The 21,009-nt window shown below is 30.8% G+C and overlaps 1 protein-coding gene across 1 annotated transcript; it reads right to left on the bottom strand.

The window, feature by feature from the left end:
- Nucleotides 1-171: 171 nt before the first annotated feature.
- Nucleotides 172-6,869, bottom strand: LOC145186258 (calcium uptake protein 1, mitochondrial-like). Its single transcript, XM_090070155.1, has 11 exons — nucleotides 5,172-6,869; nucleotides 4,687-4,840; nucleotides 4,422-4,459; nucleotides 3,615-3,729; nucleotides 3,321-3,403; nucleotides 2,899-3,096; nucleotides 2,136-2,279; nucleotides 1,716-1,830; nucleotides 1,066-1,155; nucleotides 915-985; nucleotides 172-712 (listed from the first exon to the last, which is right to left on the bottom strand). Exons 1-11 carry the CDS (start codon nucleotides 5,568-5,570, stop codon nucleotides 626-628), a joined length of 1,494 nt encoding a protein of 497 aa, XP_089926281.1. The 5' UTR covers nucleotides 5,571-6,869; the 3' UTR covers nucleotides 172-625.
- Between the last annotated feature and the right edge of the window lie 14,140 nt (nucleotides 6,870-21,009).

Below are 21,009 nucleotides of genomic sequence, written 5' to 3'. Positions count from 1 at the left end.
CTGCATAATAGATAGATTTTAATTGAATTATATTGTTAATTTATTACAGCCACTTTGGAAACAGCTGAGTGAAGACTTTCTTTGGTTTTAAACATTTTACAATGATGCTTGACTTACACAAAATATTATGAAGAGGAAAAAAATACATGGCATGCATCAGAAAAAATCATATTGTTTGAAATGCTGTAATTTCAATCAAGTGATTTGTTATAACATTACAAAGTTCTTTTGAAACAAAAACCAAAAATACATAAACATAAAAATAATGATATATAAGTCAAAAACATATATATATATATATACACATCAATAAATACCTTGTATTAATAGAAACAATGTCATACATTTAATCAACAAATAAAAAAGAATATAAAACAAGTTTAAAGTTTAAAAAAAATTTTTTGATGAAGAAAAGAAGGAATCCGAGAATAAATATAGTCGTGTTCATTAGATTCATTTTAAAAAAAACAACAACTTAGATGACATTTTGGCAGCAGGTGATCGGAGCACCAATCACTTCATGAGTAGCTTCTGACTTTAAACTACCGAGCCACTTTTAGATCATATGAATTTACTTGTTATTTCCTTAATTCAGCATCTTCATCATCATCATCATCTTCATAAATCATTCTCTAACCAATGAGTCACCAATACTTGTCTTCGCACATTTCAAGATTGCAGACAAAAACCTTGTAAAACCAGTATCTTTAGGCTGTAAAGACAAAAATTTTAAATTTTAGTTAAGCTTCTTTTACAATAATATGATAGAATCACATAAATATGATATCCATATAAAAAAAAAACTTTTACATGATTGTAAAACTAAGAAAGAAATACTTTAAAAAGTTATGAGATCTTTCACACATGAGATTCTGCACTTACTAAGCAACAGTTTTATGGGATATGAAACCTACTTTGTTCAGCCCTCTGAATATTTTATCTTTCATGACAGCCACAAACTCTTTGTTGCTCAAGTGATTATCCTCTAAAAAGGAAAGGAATAGTATTTATAAAATTGAAATAAAATCATTACTTGAAGGATGCGCATACCTGAAATAAACTTACCATTTTCATCAAATATTGAAAAGACCACATCAATTAAGTGATCACGAAGTTCAACACCAGCAACTAATTTTGCAACTTGTTTGAAAGTTTCTATAAAAAGTATTAAAAAAAATTTTAAAAAGAAAAACAAAATTGCTGCAACTTTACTTGAAAAAAAAAAAAAAAAAAAAAATGCAGAATTAAATAAACCAGAAAGAATTTTCATACATTATTGAAAACTTTTTTCTACTTTAAAGAGCGACGTAGAAAAAACTTTTAAAATGCATTTGAAAGTTATCTAATTAGTAAAATATTTTATGGATAGAGTTCCTTTATCAATAAATTTTATAACTTTTTTATTTTAGTCTATTTATTATGATAAATTTAAGATTTAGCAATATTAGAAAAAAATTCTGAAGCTGAGAAAAAAAAAAAAAGAACTCTGCAAATACAAAACTCTTTTAAAAAAATAATATCATAAATCTTTTGAATTTAAATACAGCAAAACTAGCATATAAAAATGAAATTACCTATTTTTAAAAGAAAAATAATTACAATTACAATAAAGTATAAAAATGTCTGCAACACAACAGGCTCTGAAAAATAATTATGCATAATTTTTTAAAGTTTAAAAATAGGGTAGAAGTTTAAAAATAAGGTAAATCCAAAACCTTTATTTATTGTTTCTCCAGCAACAGTATGAAAACTAAGCGCCATCTCTACATCTCTTAGATTCAGCAAGAATTGAAAGAAGTCCAAATAATCTTGAAACAATAGACCTTCATTCTGAACACAAAATCATCAAGAATCAATTAGAACTTTGCAGAGAAATATGTTTTTTATAAATTCTGGTTAACTAAAACCTTAGAGAAATTTTTAAAATAGATTTAAAACTTTTTCTTCCCTTTTACTTTTATTAAAACTTTAAAAACATTCTTTCTTCCTTTTTGTAGTGATACAAAAATTTTGTCATTATAAATAATAAAATTTGAAAATCAAAGAAAGTTTGAAAATCAGAGAAAAAAAATTATTATTTATGGTAACCATAGGAACTTCTTTTTTTGATAAATACATAAACATTGAGATACTACCTTTCCAGTACCCTCTCCATACAAGTTTTTTATTCTCTTCAAAATCTTAAAATGTTTGGCATTATCAAAGTAAGCATATGTTAACAACATCTCTGTAAACTGATGCTCAGAAATAACTCCATCTTTTGAGCCAAATATATGAAACTGAAAGAAACACATTTATTTGAAAATAGAAACAAACAAAAAATGAAAAAAAAAATCAAAACTAGCTCTTCATTAAAAATATTTATAATAATGCAAGTGATTGATATGAAAGTAAAGTAATTTTTTCTTCATGACCATAAAGGTAGAAAAAATGAAATCATCATGTGATAATCAAAAAATAAAATCATCATGCGATAATCAAAAAATGCCGTAAATCATGAAAGTTATAAACCATATCATAATAGTTATAAAAATTATAACAAAGAAAACTTCAGAGTTGAAAATGTTGAATTAATTTGTTGTAAAGATTTTAACAAGCTTTTTTTGAAATTTTTTTTACCCTTTTTTTTCAAAAAAAAATTTAGGAAGTTTAGTGTATAAGAATTATTTAGGAAGTTTAGTATATTTAGTATATTAATTGTGAGTTATAAACCATCACGACTCAGTACTTAAAAAAAAAAAAATTGGGTAGAAAATGAAATTTTATAGGGTAATATTCATGTTTATATAAATGTATACATTTACAGACAATTTATAAGCATATGTATTATTTGAAAATTATGAATAATAAAAATAACGAAAAAAAAAAATGCTAAAAAAAAAACTCAAAAAAAAAAACCTCTAATAACATGACTTCTTGTTGCAGCTTCATTTTAAAAGCAACAAACTCTTCTACTGTTAACTTTTTTAAGCCATCAACTCCAAAAAAATACGCAGTTAATCCAGAGCTTACACTATCATGAAGTACACTTCCTGTTGTTTTACGGTCTCTATGTCGGCTTCCTGATGTACTCATGTTGAGGAATAATGAGCGAACCTGACAACATAAACAATACTACTTTACAACTGAATCATTCAAGAATGTGTAAAAATTACTTTAAGTAAATTATGGTAACTTACAGTTTACTTACTAAATAATAATAATGATAAATAATAATATAGAATAAAATATACTAACAAAGAAAATATGTTGAATGAAATTTTGAGCAAGACCCATACTTAAGCAGAATATTTTTTAACATGCTGCTATTTTTTTCTAACCTTTTGAAATTCCTCCACTGTCACCTCTCCATCTCCATTTAAATCAAACATCCTGAAAGCAAGGTTAATGTGTCGTGTGGATGCTTTAAAGAAAAAATAGTTATCAAAAAATATTGTTCTCAAATAAATATAATTAAAAAATAATTCTGGTTATCAAGTAAGTTTATTATAAACCCACAGTAAAAAATGAAACCTGGTAGGTCTACATTTACATTGCACTACTATTAACATTATACAACCCCTCAGTTTTCAAACACCTTGCATTAATTACATCAAAAGAGCAGTAATACTTACTTCCGAGTACAGCAACCAGGAAAACATAGTCTGAAAAATTAATCAGTCCCTTATCCCCAATATATAAGAAGACACTACTTTTCCCAAAATGTTCACTTTCATATGCTGGCAGGTTCTAAAAAAAACTTTTAAATTAAACTTTTATATCATTAAAACATAATCAAAAATAATAAGTTAAAAAATAAAACATGTAAACCAATACATTCTAAAACAAATTTTTGATCTGCAAAAATAAATTTTGAAAAAGCAAGACCAAATTGATTTTCAAATATATTCTGGTTCTGAAGTAGGGGGTTGGCAAAGTGCAACTTTTACTACTTAATACATATCACTGTTTAAAATGAAATTTTACAGGTTCTGCAAACTCAAAGACAAATCTCTTCTGTTACTCTTATCAAGTTTTGAAATAGTTAAATTATTTCACGCATTCAACAAAAAACATTTGACATATTCAGCTATGAAGGTTTTACATAATGAATTATTTTTATAATATTCAGACTTAATTTCATGTTTATGTATTAAAGAAAGATATATTTGAAAATTCACAAGCATTAAACACTATGAGAAAATTATATTCTACTACAAATTTGGTCTAATACAGTATTAAATATATAGTAATAAGTGGTTTAACTGCCTAAAGCAATATTAACTAGCTTTAAATCCTCTAATAGCTCAATGGTGGTTTGAACTTTCAGAGAGCTAAAACTTGCAAACTCAGCTCCCAAACAAGGTATTGGCAAATACTTTGTATGGTTTTTCTGGGGAAAACAAGAAACTAGGATATCATCTGTGCTGTATAGAATATACCTTAACATCCACTTGTTTAAACTGATCCAAACCAAGACCTAAAAAAATATATATCTTTATATTTACCACCATCCATATGATAAAAAATAAATAAATTATTGCTGTATCTGACTTTTCTAAAAATTTATAACTGCAATAGAGTTACGTTTATACTTTTTAGCAAAATGAAAATAGAAGATAAATATGAAATTAAAAACATATACCAACTGCTTACAATACTCTATAAAATGGACTTTTTTAAATAAAAAAACATTAATTAAGCTACCATGTGGCTGAAGTGCATTTGGTGTAAGGGATCTCACAAAATCTTCAGGTGTCATGAAAATATCACCAGAACTTGCATCTTGAAGAGTTGCAAAATAACGGAATATCTTATCAGGAGTACTGTACTGTCGAATTCTGTTTTCATATTCAATTATCTATAAATGAAGTTACTTACATTCTTACAGCAACAATTGAATATTAAAATAAAATTTTTTAAAGAAAACAAACAAACAAAAATTTAAACAAGTAAAAAAGCAGGATTTAAGGTAACTGATTATGTGTAACTTTTGCCTCTATAAAAAAAAATTACTTAATAAATTCCAAGAAAACTACAAAAATTTATGGCGGTTTTTATTAAGTAAGATCAAGATTAAATATACAGTGGCATTTAATTACAGGAAATAATCATTCTTCCAAACCAACCCAATAACATAATTTACAAAATTCAATTTGATATTACTAATATATTAGTTACTCTGCTGATACCTTACGCTCTTTAAACCCACTCTTTACTACCAACTCTTTGCTGTCTTTGGAAACATTAGCATCATTTTCTTCTTTAACTTCTTCAGATTTTGCTTTAGCATAATTTTTTTGGTAAAATACGTAGGAGAAAGAAATTGCTCCAACCAGTGAACCAACCATTATGGCAAAAGATCTCCTTCTTGTTTCTTTATCATTGTTGTTGTTTGACTGATCATTTTTATTTTGTGGATGATTTTCAACTAAGGACAACTTTGAATAGAGTTTGCATGATGAGGAATATGATGCTTTAAAATTCATTACAACAGGTGAAGTATGCTTCACATCTGCCAAATAGTTAGCTAAAAAGTTGCAGTATTTGTGTCTTCCAGCTTTTAATACATTCTGCAGAATCATAGCCATCACTTAATCTGACTTTTACAAATATATATATTTATGTATGTAGGTATTCTAAAATGTAAGTATATAAATACATATATACATAGATACATAGATACATAGATATATACATTTATACATAGATACATACATAGATACATAGATACATACATACATGCATACATACATACATACCTACATACATACATACATATATACATACATACATATATACATTGCTACTTTATTGCTTAAAACAAAAAGTAAAATCTGGTTATAAACTTTTAATCAAACTAAAAAAAGTTTTAAGAAAGATTTTTCAAACAGTTATTACTCTAAAAATGATACTTTGCACAGCCATTCCTGAGCAATAGCTAATTGTATCAATCAGTACTCGAGAGAAGTAGCAAACAGAATGGCTGTTAAATGCAAGGGCAAAAAAATGAGTGCAGCTTGGTGTTAATTTAGAAAAATTTATACACAAAAGTGAAGCTAAAATAGGTTCAAAATCTTTTAAAGATACAAAATACATATAGCACCTCATACATCTTTATAGTCATGAGAGGATTATCTCTCCAATGTAAGTTAACATTTAATTTTTAAACTCTGATCAGCCATTGAATTAATTGAATTAATCTGACAAATTTTATTGAGTCTTTTGTTTTACATTTTTCTACTTCTAATTCCTCCACTTATATTCAAGGTATTTAAAATAAACTTGTTGTAAAGATTATTTGTTAAGTGGCCAAAAAGATCACTAAAACAGTTTGGACTTTTAGATTGAACCATCAACAATTTAAGAACTGATAAGGCAGCAGTTCACTTTGATGGAGTAAGTGCTCATTGCTGTGCAGTTTCCTTTCAATTTGGTTCTCCTAACAGGCAATTAAAAAAGCTTTTCATAATGTGTGAGCAATAGTATTATTTAAACAATAGACTTGATCAGCTGTTTGGCCTTTCAATCGACCAGTTGATCTCACCAAGAGCAGGACTCTATGAGTTTAATATCTTGAATCTCTAGCTGTAAATTCTGATATAAAACTAAATACTTTCTTGAACATAACAACTTGATTGCAATCATGTCTTTCTCTACATAATTTCTTCTCTACATAATTTGCGCTGATCAAATATATTATCATCAAATTTTAAGTCAGTAAGTTAGAAGAATGCAGATTTAATAAAAAAGCATAATTGAATTCCTTAGGTGTGATAACTCTTACAACAAATTCTATTGCTAGTGTAGGTAATATCAAAGTTTTTTATTGGCTGGCACCTGGTTTTGATTAAAAGAACCTAAATTTTATCAAAAATTAAGAAACAAAACAGCATAAATTCTTTAAAACAAATTAGTAAGATTAAACATTATAATTACCATAGGATTTATTTAAAATTAAAAAAGCTTAGCTTTGAAAAACTTATCTACATGTGTGAAAATAGTTTGACTCGAAATTCGAATTAAAAGTGGATTTTGGGAAATATTCTTAAATCTGGGCAAAATCAGATTTGAAATAAAAACCAGTTCTTTAACTTTCTTGCAAAAACTAAACTGTTTAGATTAAAATGGAAACAAGCAACAAAATAATTTATAAGGCTCTCATTAAATGTCTGAGGTTGTGTTTCCGTACATGAAGAAGTCCGCATTTTAATGCTGTACAAACTTTTTTTTTTTTTCCTGTCTTTAGCGGCGCAGCATTTGTAGAAAATGGCAGAACAACAGCATATCATAAATGTTTTTTTTTACTAATGTCGCTACTGAGATTAGATTTCAATTTTATTTAATAGTTTAATAGTCAATAATTACTATAATGCAGGAACTTCACATAGTTTTATGTAAAAACAAAATTTTTGTAGCCCTACAGTGAATGTTCTGTGGATGTTCTGTGGATTTCTGTGGATGTTCAATTCAAACCAGTTCGCTTCATCAGTTTAAAAGTTAATTTTCTATAAAACTTTCTACGAGTAATTATAAAGTATTATACATTTTTGAAACGCTCATCTTATGGAGATTTTAAGGAAATATACACTTTTAATTATATGGTAATAATTAGGAGGTAATTATTTGAACAATAAAGTAAATGAAAAAATATATATATTCTTCAAGTTCACTGAGACTTTTGGCTGTTACCCACGCTTCCCCACGCTTTACATTTAATATAGTATTGTAGCCTAGGTACTTATTAAAACCATGTATAAGAATGAGTTGCAGAATGACGTGCGGTTTCCAAAATTATCTGGAAAAAAATGATAAAAGTAAAAAAAACCAGAAAACTGCTTTTTATCTTCGTTTCAAATTTTGTTCATTTATGTCAATAGCTTGGTATATGTTTTTTAATTTATTATCAATTTTTATTAATAGCATGGCATTCTTTTATTTTTGTACTCATTTTGTGGTGAATGCACAATGCCAATATATAAAGAGTTGAAACATATCAGTAAAACAAGTTCACAGTGGAAATTAAACCGACACGTTTGACTATTGAATATTACGTACGTTACTTTAGTGACTTGTTAAAATGACAACTTTTAAGTGTTCGAAACGTAAATTATTGCTTTCCTATATTTGATGGAGGAAGGACAGTTGGAGGAACTGTCAACAGTTTTATAAGAAAATTATCAACTTTCTGAGGACAACATGTGCTTCATCATTAGTGATATTCAAAGGCACATTATTTCGTCGTTTAATAAACGATGGATACAGGCGTCACAGAAAAAGGAAGTTTTTTTATCTTAGAATAGTGATTGGTTGGATTCTGAATGTTGTGTATCTTTACCTAACTCAGAAGAGGTGATAACCGACTCTATGCCATGTACTTCTTTTGAAAAACGGGAAAAACCGTGTGTGTCTTATAGAGATTTGTCAGAATCCAGCAAAAAAATGAAAAAGTACCACGTTAGGAATATGGATTTGAGCGCATCTTTAATACATGTTTTCAGGCATTGCGTTCAATAGGAGAAGAAGCAGAAGCAAAACTTGTGGAATCATTTAGTTTTTTGGAAAACGCAAGCCAGAAAAATATGCTAACGGATGAAAAAGTACTCAGCGTGTTTATTGATTTAGATTTAACAAAAGCACAATATTTGTGCATGAGGAAGGTAACAAATGAACAAAAATGTTCCATATTCCCACCATATTATAAATTTCAAGAAATTTAACAGACCTGTATTCCACTATCTTCTGCAATAGAAATTACGAACACAAATGCGAAAATTCTGGAACAGCAAGATTTATTGGATCACACTGTAGCTAGAATTTTGACCATAGTTTCCTTGTACAGTATTAAACTCAGACATTTACTTTTATATAGAAAATGGAGCTGTGATGGTTCCTCTGGCCAAACCAATACAAGCAGAAACTTCCAGAGGAATCTGAACTTATTTCTGATGCAAATTTGTTTATTAGTTCTTTGATGCATATTAAATTAATTGATAAAGTAACTGGCGCATTTGTTTGGCAAAATCCAGCACTTTCATCTGTTTGTTTTTGTCGACCTATATGCAAAGAATTTTGAAAAGCGACTCCCGAGAAAACTAAAGCCATTACAGATAAAATAAAGAGCCACAAACTCTTTGCGGCCGTCTCTAATTTATAAAAATGGTAAAAGTGTACAAGTAAAATATGAACTTTTTCTAACAATGATAGATAGAAAAGTGGCTCTGGCATTAACGGATACGCATTCTGGGTCTACCTCTACAATATGTGGAGCTACTCCACGGCAAATGAACTATTTGACTAAAGTGGCTTCTAGACCTAAATGAAAATTCGAATCAGTACGGATTGTCTACATTACATGGCTAGATTCGTTTATGAAAATGATATTACATATTTCTTGCAAGCTTTCTTTCCAAACATGGGCAGCCACAAGCAAAGAAAAGAAACGGTTGAAGCAAGATAAGAAGATCTTGGTTTGCCAATGATCAACACTCCTAAAGTTTTCGTAAGGAGTGTTGATCATTGGCAAACATGAGCAGCCACAAGTGAGAGAGAGAAGAAGATCTTGGTGCAGAAACGTTTTCGTGAGGAGCTAAGATTGATCATTGACAAACCAAGACAAGTAAGTGGTAATACCAATAATGGTAACACTAGTAGAAGATTTTTTTACAATCAAGCTGCTCAGCTGAAATCACTGGAGTGGATAAAAATTTGATTAAGCAATTTTACATGATTCTGCAAGCGTTATATGATCCTCAAGTGTTATAATAATTTACATGATCCTCAAGTGTTATAATAAATTCTGAAAGTTTTGGTAGTTATGCTGTAGAAAATGCCCGAATTTATGTGACCAATTATAGTTGGTACTATATGCCATCTTCAGTCCACAAAATCTTACTTTACGGAGAAAATATTATAAAGCACTTTGCAGTACTTCCTATAGGTTAACTTTCAGAAGATGCGCAAGAATCCCGTAATAAGAATTTTAAAAAATTTCGCCTTTATTATGCCAGAAAAAGTTCTCAATCAGTTACAAATGAGGATGTATTTCAAACTCTTCTGTACACTTCCGATCCGTACATCACCAGCATTAGAAAACCGTATAACAAAAATGTGCAAGAAATTGATGAAGATACTCTGCAGCTTTTGAAAGTCAACGAACTGATTTCAGGAACTGAAAGTCTCTATGTAGTTATGATATGGTAGCTTTAATATACCTTTGCATTATTTCATAAAAACAACTATTTAAATATTGTTGTTAAGATACTATTTTAAACATGTCTATAATTAATAGGAAATTTTTCGTCGTTTCCAATAATTTTAATGTATTTTCATACATTTGTTAAGTATTATGTTAAGTGTAAAAAAAAAAAAAATTCTATTTTTGAAGCTTTTGATTTTTTATTTATTTGTTTTTAATTTCGTATTATAAAAAATTCTTATGAAAAGTATTCCATTAGAAGCGTCATATACTACTTTACATTTGTGCAAAATTTCAATTCTTTATTTTTAGTAAGAAAAAAAGTTATTGATTTTTGGTCCGAAACACAACCTTTATTTTCCACTGGGCGCAGCTATGTTTTTCATTATCATGAATTTATCACTTAATTATCACTTAAGTTTACTGTTATCATTTGTCAATGTAAAGGTGTGAAACAGCTTTAGTTTTACATTACTTTTTATTGCTAAGCAAGTAATTCTTAGTTTCCCTCTATTTCTTTTCTTTTGTGGCGACTTTCTTTCGTTGTTTAGTTTGTTTAGAGTTTTCTTTTCTTTGGACGAACAAATTTCGTTTCTGACTGGAGTATCAGTCAAGATCCTTGTTTTTAGTTGCCTACTTTTAAGGTTATTTTTCCTGGCAGAGGCTTTTGAGTAAGGTTTCAAAACTTCAAGGAAGGGTATAGGTGCAATGCAAACATGCATTATAGTTATTTCAGGTTCCATGTTTTTGACAGGAAAGGTGGTAACTGTATCTGAAGCAGTACAGTCCGTAACTAATGATGGTAAATGTTCATCATCTTCATAAATTTCAAGATTTAATGGCTCAATGCCAGCTACCCGAAATCCTTTCTTTATATTATATGGTATAGTTATAGGTTTTGTGTATGGCTCTCGAACTATTAAAATATGGTAAATTATCATAGGTCTTGGTTTGTGACCTGATTATCACATGCAGAATTGAAGAATCTTTTCTGAAAAAAAAAAGGTCTGAAAACTGGTCCTTCTAAAATTTGTTAAACAGCTGCTTTCATTAATTCGTTTTGTATAGCAACTCTATCTGTTTTTTTAGTTTTGTTTTTTAATAAGTACTTTACATAATAGTAGTTTATAACAAAAATAGATTTAAAAAAATGGAATGCTAAAAGCAATTGTTTGTTCCTATACAAACATAACGTTTGTTCATTATAATCGTAAATACAGGCCATTCATTTAACTTTGTAGCTTTTAAACAAAAACATTCTAATATACTAATAAAGTAAAAACATTCTAACTGTATAAAACCATAGTAATATATAAAATCTAATATGAGGTATTTTAATCCTCTGGGCAAAGAGCCCTGCATAGTTAAAGTTCAATGTGCCCCATTAACTATATTTAACATATTGAAGACAATATCTTATATATCAATTGTAGGCAACAGATTAGGTATGTTTTTTAACTCGGCAAAAATGACAGATGATGTTGTCACACCATTTGCTCCTGGGATGGAGCGAAGCTCTCCCACTTAACCTAACCTTCAACCTCCATAACAGCCTCCACGACCACTCCTATATCAGTGGTCGCATCTAAAGTTATTTCACAGATTTGTGAGTGTATTCCATTCTAGATCTAGTGGTTAAGGGCTGAGATCTCTGGCTTGGTAAACCTTCCACGCTATCCTTAAGTCAACGCTCTGGGTCCTATTGCGCTAGCATGGCTTGGATAGAGCCGGGCGGTGACAGGACCCTGGCATATAAACACTACGCGTTGCGTCACTAGTCTATCTGGTGGTAACTCAATCCCATCCAAAATGATAGATAGCTCTTCACGGACGAAGCATCTAGGCGATCCATCAGTAGGACTATTAGGGACTGACTGTCTCATGACAAAATCAATAGTGAGTGTTATTATAGACCAGATAGGGTTGGTAGCACGGTGACGCCCATCTTCCAGCTCGGCCGACGCGTACAGATAACGCAATGATGCTAAACAGGCTCGATAGGATGCTGCATGTTGCCCCGACACATAAAAGCGTACTCCCAGCGATTGAGCCAATTCCAGACGTTGCGAGACTAGCCGCGATGACACCGGTAGTATACCAACCTTATAAGAGATAGCTACCCAGACTGTTAGCGTTTTGGCGGTATTATTTCTTCTTTTCAAAAGTAGTCGATAACTCTCAGAGAGCTTCTCTTTTTTTACTCAGGGCAGACCTATCCATAGCCGATAGTGCTGTCAGTGTCGACTCTGAGATTAAGGATGATGCGGATGGTGCTACGGAAGGCGCGCTCATGATGTTGGGCAACGTTGGATAGAGTCTCTCTCGGACATTGTGTGTTAGCTTTATATGATTGATGTTATTCTTCTCCCATTAGAACAGTGTTGCCCAACATTATATCATCCAAGCCATGAGAAACCATCAGGTATTCACCGTCTATAACAACAGTCCATCGCTCGGCGCCACTTTCACGCTAGCCTCGCCAATAATTACCTCTCAATGCTCGAAGATAAGACTGTTCTGAATTTTAGCAGCACTTCCAGGAAATATGATATTTCTAGTCTTGTGTGACGCTGTTGATTCAAGTGGTTCAAATTTCCAGGGTAGGGGTAGTACGGTTCTCGATGTTGCCTATCTCGATAACACAGCCCCCTTTGTCACATAGAATTCAAATGGTGCCTAATACTTCTATAGACCAGATAAACTTTAAACTCCATGATGCTGATAAAACTCCAGTTGTACTCACAAAAGCTATACTCGTATTCAAGACATGCGACCTATAGAGCTGCGCACGACGATGGACAATATATTTTTGCTGATTCAATGCGCGACGTACCAAATAGAGTGACCCAACAAGGCAGCCACCTAACCCCCCCATGATTAAGGAGTTGAGTTCTGCCTGGTATTCGTTTGATGACTTTGCTGTGGGTAGCTCGATATCTGGCTTTTTAACACCGCTATCAGTCTATTTATCTCCTGTGTCAGGCTTCATCGGATTTTTATCCCCTTTTCCAGGTGTTACCAGATCTATAGACCTTTTCTTCACCCCATTGATGCCCCTTCGTAAGACTAAATGCAGACGGCGGAGCTTGGAGAAGCTCATTGTTACACTCTCTTATCGGATCGGTCTTTAATCTGAGATTGCTTGGGATAAGATATAGACCTCGGGCAAAAGCAACTAGGCAGACTGTCAAGAGCAGACCATCGAGACCAGATTCACCTAGATGATCAAGAAGTACCACACCCTAAAAAAAGCTTAAAATACTGAATTTATCTTAGGGCTACTACAAGAAGAAGATGAACAATTTTTTAATGGAATATCCTGTTCTCCATTCACAAGATAAACACCTTTAACTTAATAAAAAGTGACAGAAAGAGATGATGAGACCAAGAAGGAAGTTATAAAATTCGTGAAACAATGCATAAAGAGAGATAAGTTCAAGATGGAAAAGGTGACTAAAATTTTAAAGAAAATGTTTACTGGCAAGAGTGAAGATTAAAAAAATAGCAGAGACCCCTAGGCAGACCCACGTGAATAGAGTCATAGTTATCAAGCTTAGATAGTGACAACCAGACAGAGTCTGGTAAAAATTTTTTGCCTCCAGTAAAAGTTTAGAGGAAAAAGAAGAGGATTTTAACTGATTTTTTTTTCAACTAGAAATAATATGTGAATTCAAGAAGTTCTCCAATAGAAAAGAACTAGTAAAGATATGATACCCTGGAGTTGAAAGATCCTGATAATAATTCAGATTATTATCATTGCTTTATGTCAGCCCTGGAGAAGTTGTTAAAGAGCAGTCCTAACTTTTGTTTTTATGCTGGAGATCACAAAAAAAGAACTTGGTGGATTGTGAAAAATGCATGGAAACTTGAAAAAAACGCAGAAGCTTCAGTCTTTTACCCTTTCTTTAAGTGAGTCTGACAGCACCAAGCACTACATCAAACTTATCCAAGACTTGATTGAGAGGACTAGTGTTTGGAAGAACGCGTTCCAAAAGGAACGGATTCCTGGAACGAGTTCTAGTTTGGAGAGATGAAGCTTGGAATTGGTTCCCTTTAAAATAACGGAACGAGGAAAGAGAACGAACTCTTTTTTTGGAGGAACGTGAATGAAAACTAATACTTTCATGAAAATTTACAACTTTGCTCTTTGATGTAATAGCCTTTTGATTTTGACAGTTCAAAAACAAAAGGCTGTTACTTTTTATCCATTTTATATTCGGTTGACTTAAGTTTATTACTTATAAAGTAAGTTTATTAATGAACGTCCTTAACTAAAGTCATAAGTCTATGCAATTAAAATATTTATCATACTTAACACTATGTAATGTTTTCTTTTTCCCTCAGGTAAATATTTACCTCGAAGTGGGATGGAATCATATTTTGTATTCAAAGGAATAAATAGCAATATTATATATATGCAAATTGTGTTTTGTCTGGCCCTTTAGGAAAACGTTGAGTGGCTATTTTCGACAGGGTCTAATGTGATGACTGAAAAAAGGCATAAATTGGGTGACTCTCTATTTGAAAAATTAGTTATATTGAAACAAAAAAAAGTTGTTTAAAAATTTTTTTTTCTTCATACTTTTTACTTGTTTTCTAAATTTTATTTTCCAATAACATTTTTGTAATGCTCGTACTTCCGAGCTGAAATTAAAGTACATGCAGAGGCAGACTTGGCCGGCAGGACACCAAAATATTAAAAAAACTTTCTAAAAGTAATGATCAAATAGAACACGTTAAAAAAATACTCGCTCTCATAAAGAAACAATAAATTTGCTCTCATTTTATCATAAATGTGGTATCAGCAAAACCATTTCTATGTAAAAAAAGTTTAAAAAAAGGAACGAAGTAGGAACGAGCTCTAATTTTTGAGGAACATGGAGCGAGTTCCTTTTTTGAGCGTAGAAAGAGGAATTGGAACGAGTTCTTATTTTACAAAATGAACGGGGAACGGAACGAGATCCTTTTAAAAAAGAACTTTACCAAAATTAGAACTGAGTACTAGGGGACTGAAAGGCTTGATAATTTCTATACAATTTATAGTTTTTAGGAAAAATCCCATGAAGAAAATAAGCCACCTGCTAAAAACAGACCATGTTTTGAAAAGACAATTGATTTTAACTTTTACGCTGTCCTGCTGACCTCCAATCTTACATTACCATCAAACTAAACCTAAATCTCAAGTTTAAGACAACCAGAAAATAAGGAAAATCAAAAGAGAATTGGTTTTAACAAAAAAAAAAACATCTGGGCATCATAAATATAACTCTTTCCAGATTATAAAAAATGCAATTACCAGAATACAAAACAATTTCCTTCCTAATTTGAAACTAAATATAAAATTATTCTTAGTCTATCAAGTTGTAAACTTCCTTTTTTAAAAAGAATTTTAACTTGTACAATGGTAGCTTTAATCGGATTTTAATACATAAGTAGATTTGAATACAAAGTTCAACAATTTGTTGAATTTTCTATTTTCCTTTAAAATGGTCGTTCTAAATATTTTAATGAAGTCTAGTTCTAGACGGCGTGCTTATAAAAATTAAATTTAGAATGTGTGTAATAACCTACTAATCTAAATAATCGGATAAAAAAGTGCATCACCTGGCGTGGATACAACCCATTTTCTAAAATTTAGAATTATAGATATAACCCATTTAGAAGATGCGGAACTGGTTTGACAACAAAGTAAGAATTTAGTTAAAACAAATTGGCACCATAAGTTAAAAGTGATTGAGTTCCCATAAAGTTCTATTATTTGAAATCTTTATTATAATGAATAAAAACCAGGTTGTTAATACCTTTAAAAGATAACTTTTAGACAAAAGTAGTTCTTATTCATGATGGCGAATATTAGCGGTTTGTTTGTCTATTTTTGTACTTTCAACTTCATATTAGAGCGTTTCATATTAATTTTGAGCCTATGTTTTTATATCTTAATCAGCATAAAATTCTCAATCAAAATCAACCATAAAAATAGGGTTAGTGGTGGGGGTGATGGTGGGAGAGGGTCGAGTAACGCCCACTTTTTCTTTATTTCAACATCAAGAATTTGACTTTTTTGAAAAAGTGTTGACAGTACGCATAAAATTTTAATAAACGATTCTTCTTCACTTTTGTTAATATCAGACAAATCAATTGCAGCCATATTTAAATATTTGCGAAAAAATTGCAGCCATATTTAAACATTTGCGAAAAAATTGCAGCCATATTTAAACATTTGCGAAAAAAAAAAAGATTTGCTAAATGAATTTTACTTTAAGACAGAGAAAATCCTTCAGTATGTTATGCAGTATGTTATGTAGTATGTTATGTAGTATGTTATGCAGTATGTTATGCAGTATGTTATGGAGTATGTTATGCAGTATGTTATGCAGTATGTTATGTAGTATGTTATGCAGTATGTTATGCAGTATGTTATGGAGTATGTTATGCAGTATGTTATGCAGTATGTTATGGAGTATGTTATGCAGTATGTTATGCAGTATGTTATGTAGTATGTTATGCAGTATGTTATGTAGTATGTTATGCAGTATGTTATGCAGTATTTGTAATATTTTTTTTAACTTTAAGACGAGTTTAATTCTATTGATCTCATTTCCTGTTAGCACTCAAAAAATCAAGAAAACTAAATAATACCTGAATTTGCACTTTGCGTGATAAAAATCATGCGTCATGGGCTTGCATGGTATTATATGCCGATTAAAGTACAATGGGGTTTCAAAAAACCCAAAGGATTTGATGAAAAAACCGTGAAAACAAAGCATGGTATTTCGATATGATATTTGGTCACCAAGGAAATCCATGAATCACGGCTTATCCATGAAAAAACTATAAAAAAAAAAAAATATGGTTTTTCAATTGGTGTTTAAATCACCACGGGTCATGACATTTCCATGAAAAACCCATGAAGAAACTTTGGTGTTTTAAAAATAACAACTAAAATACCCTAATTTGATTGATGTTTTTTTTCATAAAAATCATAGAAATCTCAAACTTGTTGACCAGCAACTTTTTTTCACCGTATTTTCCTCCGGCTAAGTTTTAGCTCTGGGTAAAGTTTAGGCTGTATACCCAGTCGTTAAATTTCTCGCTCACGCCAAAGAAGTAATTACACTATGTAACACGTTTTTTGTCCTTGTATTCAAGGTGTTATATTTCAACGACTACTTTGAGCGCAAACTTTGATTTTATGACCGCAGTACAAAGAAAATTTTATTGAGACAATAAGAAAAATTTTTATTGTTGTTCATTCGGTCTGGTAAGAAACAACAATTGTATTTTAAATAGACTGTAAGAAATTACTTAAAAGGCTTCAGAAATGAATAGATTTTCTATATTGGTGAATGTACTGTAAGTCACTTTTACGAAATAGCCCCCAAATGTTATTCTCCATCATATTTTTGTTGATTATGACCCAGGAAGCCATGTATAGCTGTAACAACACTATTTCTAGCCAGTCTCTACCTCCAGTTCAGGAGCTTGGCAAACTTGTCACATTATATGATCTTTATGATCTTGGTCCGATGAAGATTATAGCTTCTAACCTTTGCATTTGATAGCCTCAGGAAAAGATCTTAGAGGATACTTAGAAGGTGCGGACTCTTTTTCAAGAGCGTCAGTAATTGTTTGATGAGATTTAACTTGATGAAACTGGTGGCATACGCATTTTCTGAGGTTCTATCAGCGTTACATACATCTTGCCAACAAAGAACTCAGTCCGTTGTGGCGAGCCCTTTCTGTAACGGTAAGTCTTAGTGTCATGGCATTTATGTCGTGAATAGATTAGGCCCACTCATCAGCTTAATTTGGATAACGAAAAGGCAAAAGAAAAAATTAATTTTAAAATGTCCTGACACCCTGAAAAGATACGTGAATGTGATAATATTGAAAGAGAAAAATGTTTAAGCAATTCTTTAATTATAATAATTATGTAACCATATAAGTTGTTAAATTAAAATATCTTTTTTATAATGGTATCATTTAAGCAAACATTTAAAAAATTGTATGGTAAATAAGTTTTTTTTAACATTTACAGTGCAAAAAAAAAATATTTTCTCTGTTATGAAGTTTAATTTAAGTTCACATCTTTATACTCAGGAGTCCTAGTTTTATAATCAAATTCAAGACATTAAAATCAATGAAAAGTGAAGCCCTAACAGGTCATATTTTAAAAATACCATCACAAATTTAAAATGGTGGATTTAAATGTTGTGTGCAAATCATTTACTCTCAACAAATACAAAAAAGTAACTCAAATTTACTTCAATTAATCAAAAGTTAAAAATTAAGAATATTTTTTCAATAATGTTTCATGACTATGATTTTGATTATGGCTGGATGATCTGATATAAAAATACATGGGAGTCTTTTATTCATAACTATTGTGAGGGCGGCGATTTTAATGATTAATTGAAATTATTTATTTAATGTTTTTTGTTGTGTTGTATTGTTTTTTTGTAGTGAAAGGGTAAGGGGGGTTTGGGTTTAGAGTTGTGTGGAAAGGTTAATGGAAGGTTGGGATCGGGTTAATGGTCTTGGGGACTACTTGGTTGGAAAAGGGCGAGGTTTGGGGATAGTTTGGTTAGTTATGGGCAAGGTTTATTCGTTAAATAGCTAAGGTTCTGTTTGCCATCCTCAGTATATTCTGTTGAACAACAAAACTCAATAAACGTTCTATTAATGTGTAATAGTTAGCACTCTTATATTCATTATATTTATAAAATACAAATAATATTCTCTTAGGGTTTCCGGCAGTGTTCAATACTGCTTATATCAATTACTCTTCTATATATCTTCTTTTTATTACTAATGTCTCTTCTTTAATTAAATCTTCTTTAATTAATATTAAAATTTTTTTTTATTTAACTGCTTATTAAACTGCTCATTAAACTATTTGTTCATCAAAGTATTTTTCAATCACAAAAATTCTCTCTCTTTAAAATTCTTCTTAAAATTTTTTTTTAATTTTCCTAAGACTCTAATTTACTTCTCTTTCAGATTTACGTCTTCCTCTTCTTCTTCTAACCGTCAAACTCTTTTTTTTTTTTTGAGCTTTTATAGTTTTGCTTGTTTTTCAGTTGCGATGCCTATTCATTTATTTATGGCAGGTTGATGAATCTTTTTGTATACGTCTTTTCTTACGTGATATATTGATGAATCATCGCATATAAGTCTTTTCCCGATCGTTGTTTTTAACTTTTCTTCTTTTTGCTTTATCGTTTACGAGTTTTCGCGTTTACGTCTTTTCCCAGTTGTTTCTTTTCTTCTTTCCGCTTTATCGTTTATTGATATGAGAGGTTGAAAAAGTCTCCGTGTGTACTCTTTTCTCAGATGTTGTTTTTAACTTAATTCTTTTTGCTTTATCATTTATTTATATGAAAAGTGGACGAGTCATCTTGTAAGCGTCTTTTCCAATCGCTGTTTTTCTTTATCATTAATTTGCATGAAGAGTGGACGAATCATTTTTTTGTGCGTCTTTTCTGATCGTTATTTTTAATCTAATTCTCCCAACTCGCATAGCTCCGTTTTTCGAAGAAAATCGTCCCTTGATTTTCAAATTAAGGTAGGAAGACTTAAGCTTTTGCATGGAATATTATGGAATTAAGGTCTTAGAATCAGTTTGTGTGGCATATTAAGGAATGTTAGACTAAATTCTCGTTATTGGTTCGTTTACTTTCAGTAGAGGAGTTCTTGCGGTGCTTCAACAAACAAATTAAATCTCAAATTGCTATATAATGAACATTAAAATAAATCGTATATAATCAATTAAATACAATCTTCGTAATCATATAGTTCAAAAAACTTTTTAAAAAGGTGAAATCCAAAACTCAATTAACTAAGTTTAAACATTTCACATAAAAATTCGTTTGATTGTCATCGTCATTTATATCGGTATCGTTGTTGTCGTCGTTGTCGTCGTTGTTGTTATTTTGATCAATTTCTACGTTACTTTCAATGTCATGGGAACTTAATGAACTTGTTTCATTTTTGAAAAATTCTGGATCTTCACATTTGATGTCTTTCATATTTTGGGGTTCATAAATTGTTGCGTTAGGCTGATCAAAATCTTTCTTGTTCATTTCCTTTTTCTCTTGTAGAGTCGAATTTCGCTCAGTAATATTTTGTAACAAATATTGAAACTGATCTTGTTGACAGTTCATCTCATGGGTGATCTGTTTACGTAATTCTCTAATTTCCTGTTGCATAAGGTTATCTTCATCATTTGGGGTGTTGAAATGTGAAGCATCCATCCCATAAGACGTATAATCTCTTGCTGATGTATTATCGTAATAATCGGTATCAGTTTCATACAAGTATCTTTTATCAAGAGATGATATCTGATTGTTTGTGTAGGGGTTATGTCTGTAATCATAGGAGTTATCTCAATGGTAATCTTCTACATCATCATATTCCAAAGGTGAGTTGTCATTATATTGGCAACAATTCTCTTGATATTTGGCTATACTATCTACGCCCAGGATACGAACTGGCATATCATTTCTTTGATTTTTATGGGAGCTTGTTCGTGTATTTTGATCGATTCCAGTTGTTACTTTGTCTTCTTGATCTTAAGTAATTATCTTTACAAGTTCTTTGTGAATTATTTGAGGTAGTAGATCTCCAATTATGGTTATTCGAATTGGGTTGAGGGTATTTATTATCCATGTTTCTGTTCTGATTATCGAAACTCTGTGGTGTTCAGCTTCTATTGTTTCTCCATCGCGGTTGTTGAGTTTTTTCTGTAAGTGATACAGTGAGTTGTTATTTTGTGGAATTCTAGGGTCCTGTTTGCATTGTCTTGCAAAATGTCCGGTCTTATTGCATATCTA

The sequence above is a fragment of the Hydra viridissima genome, unplaced genomic scaffold (assembly GCF_058129835.1).
Source record: "Hydra viridissima isolate aposymbiotic clone 2 unplaced genomic scaffold, HvirCarnegie_v1 scaffold_13, whole genome shotgun sequence".
Taxonomy (NCBI): Eukaryota; Metazoa; Cnidaria; class Hydrozoa; order Anthoathecata; family Hydridae; genus Hydra; species Hydra viridissima.
Note: the sequence above shows the minus strand (reverse complement) of the source record. Positions and strands in the feature narration are given on the sequence as shown.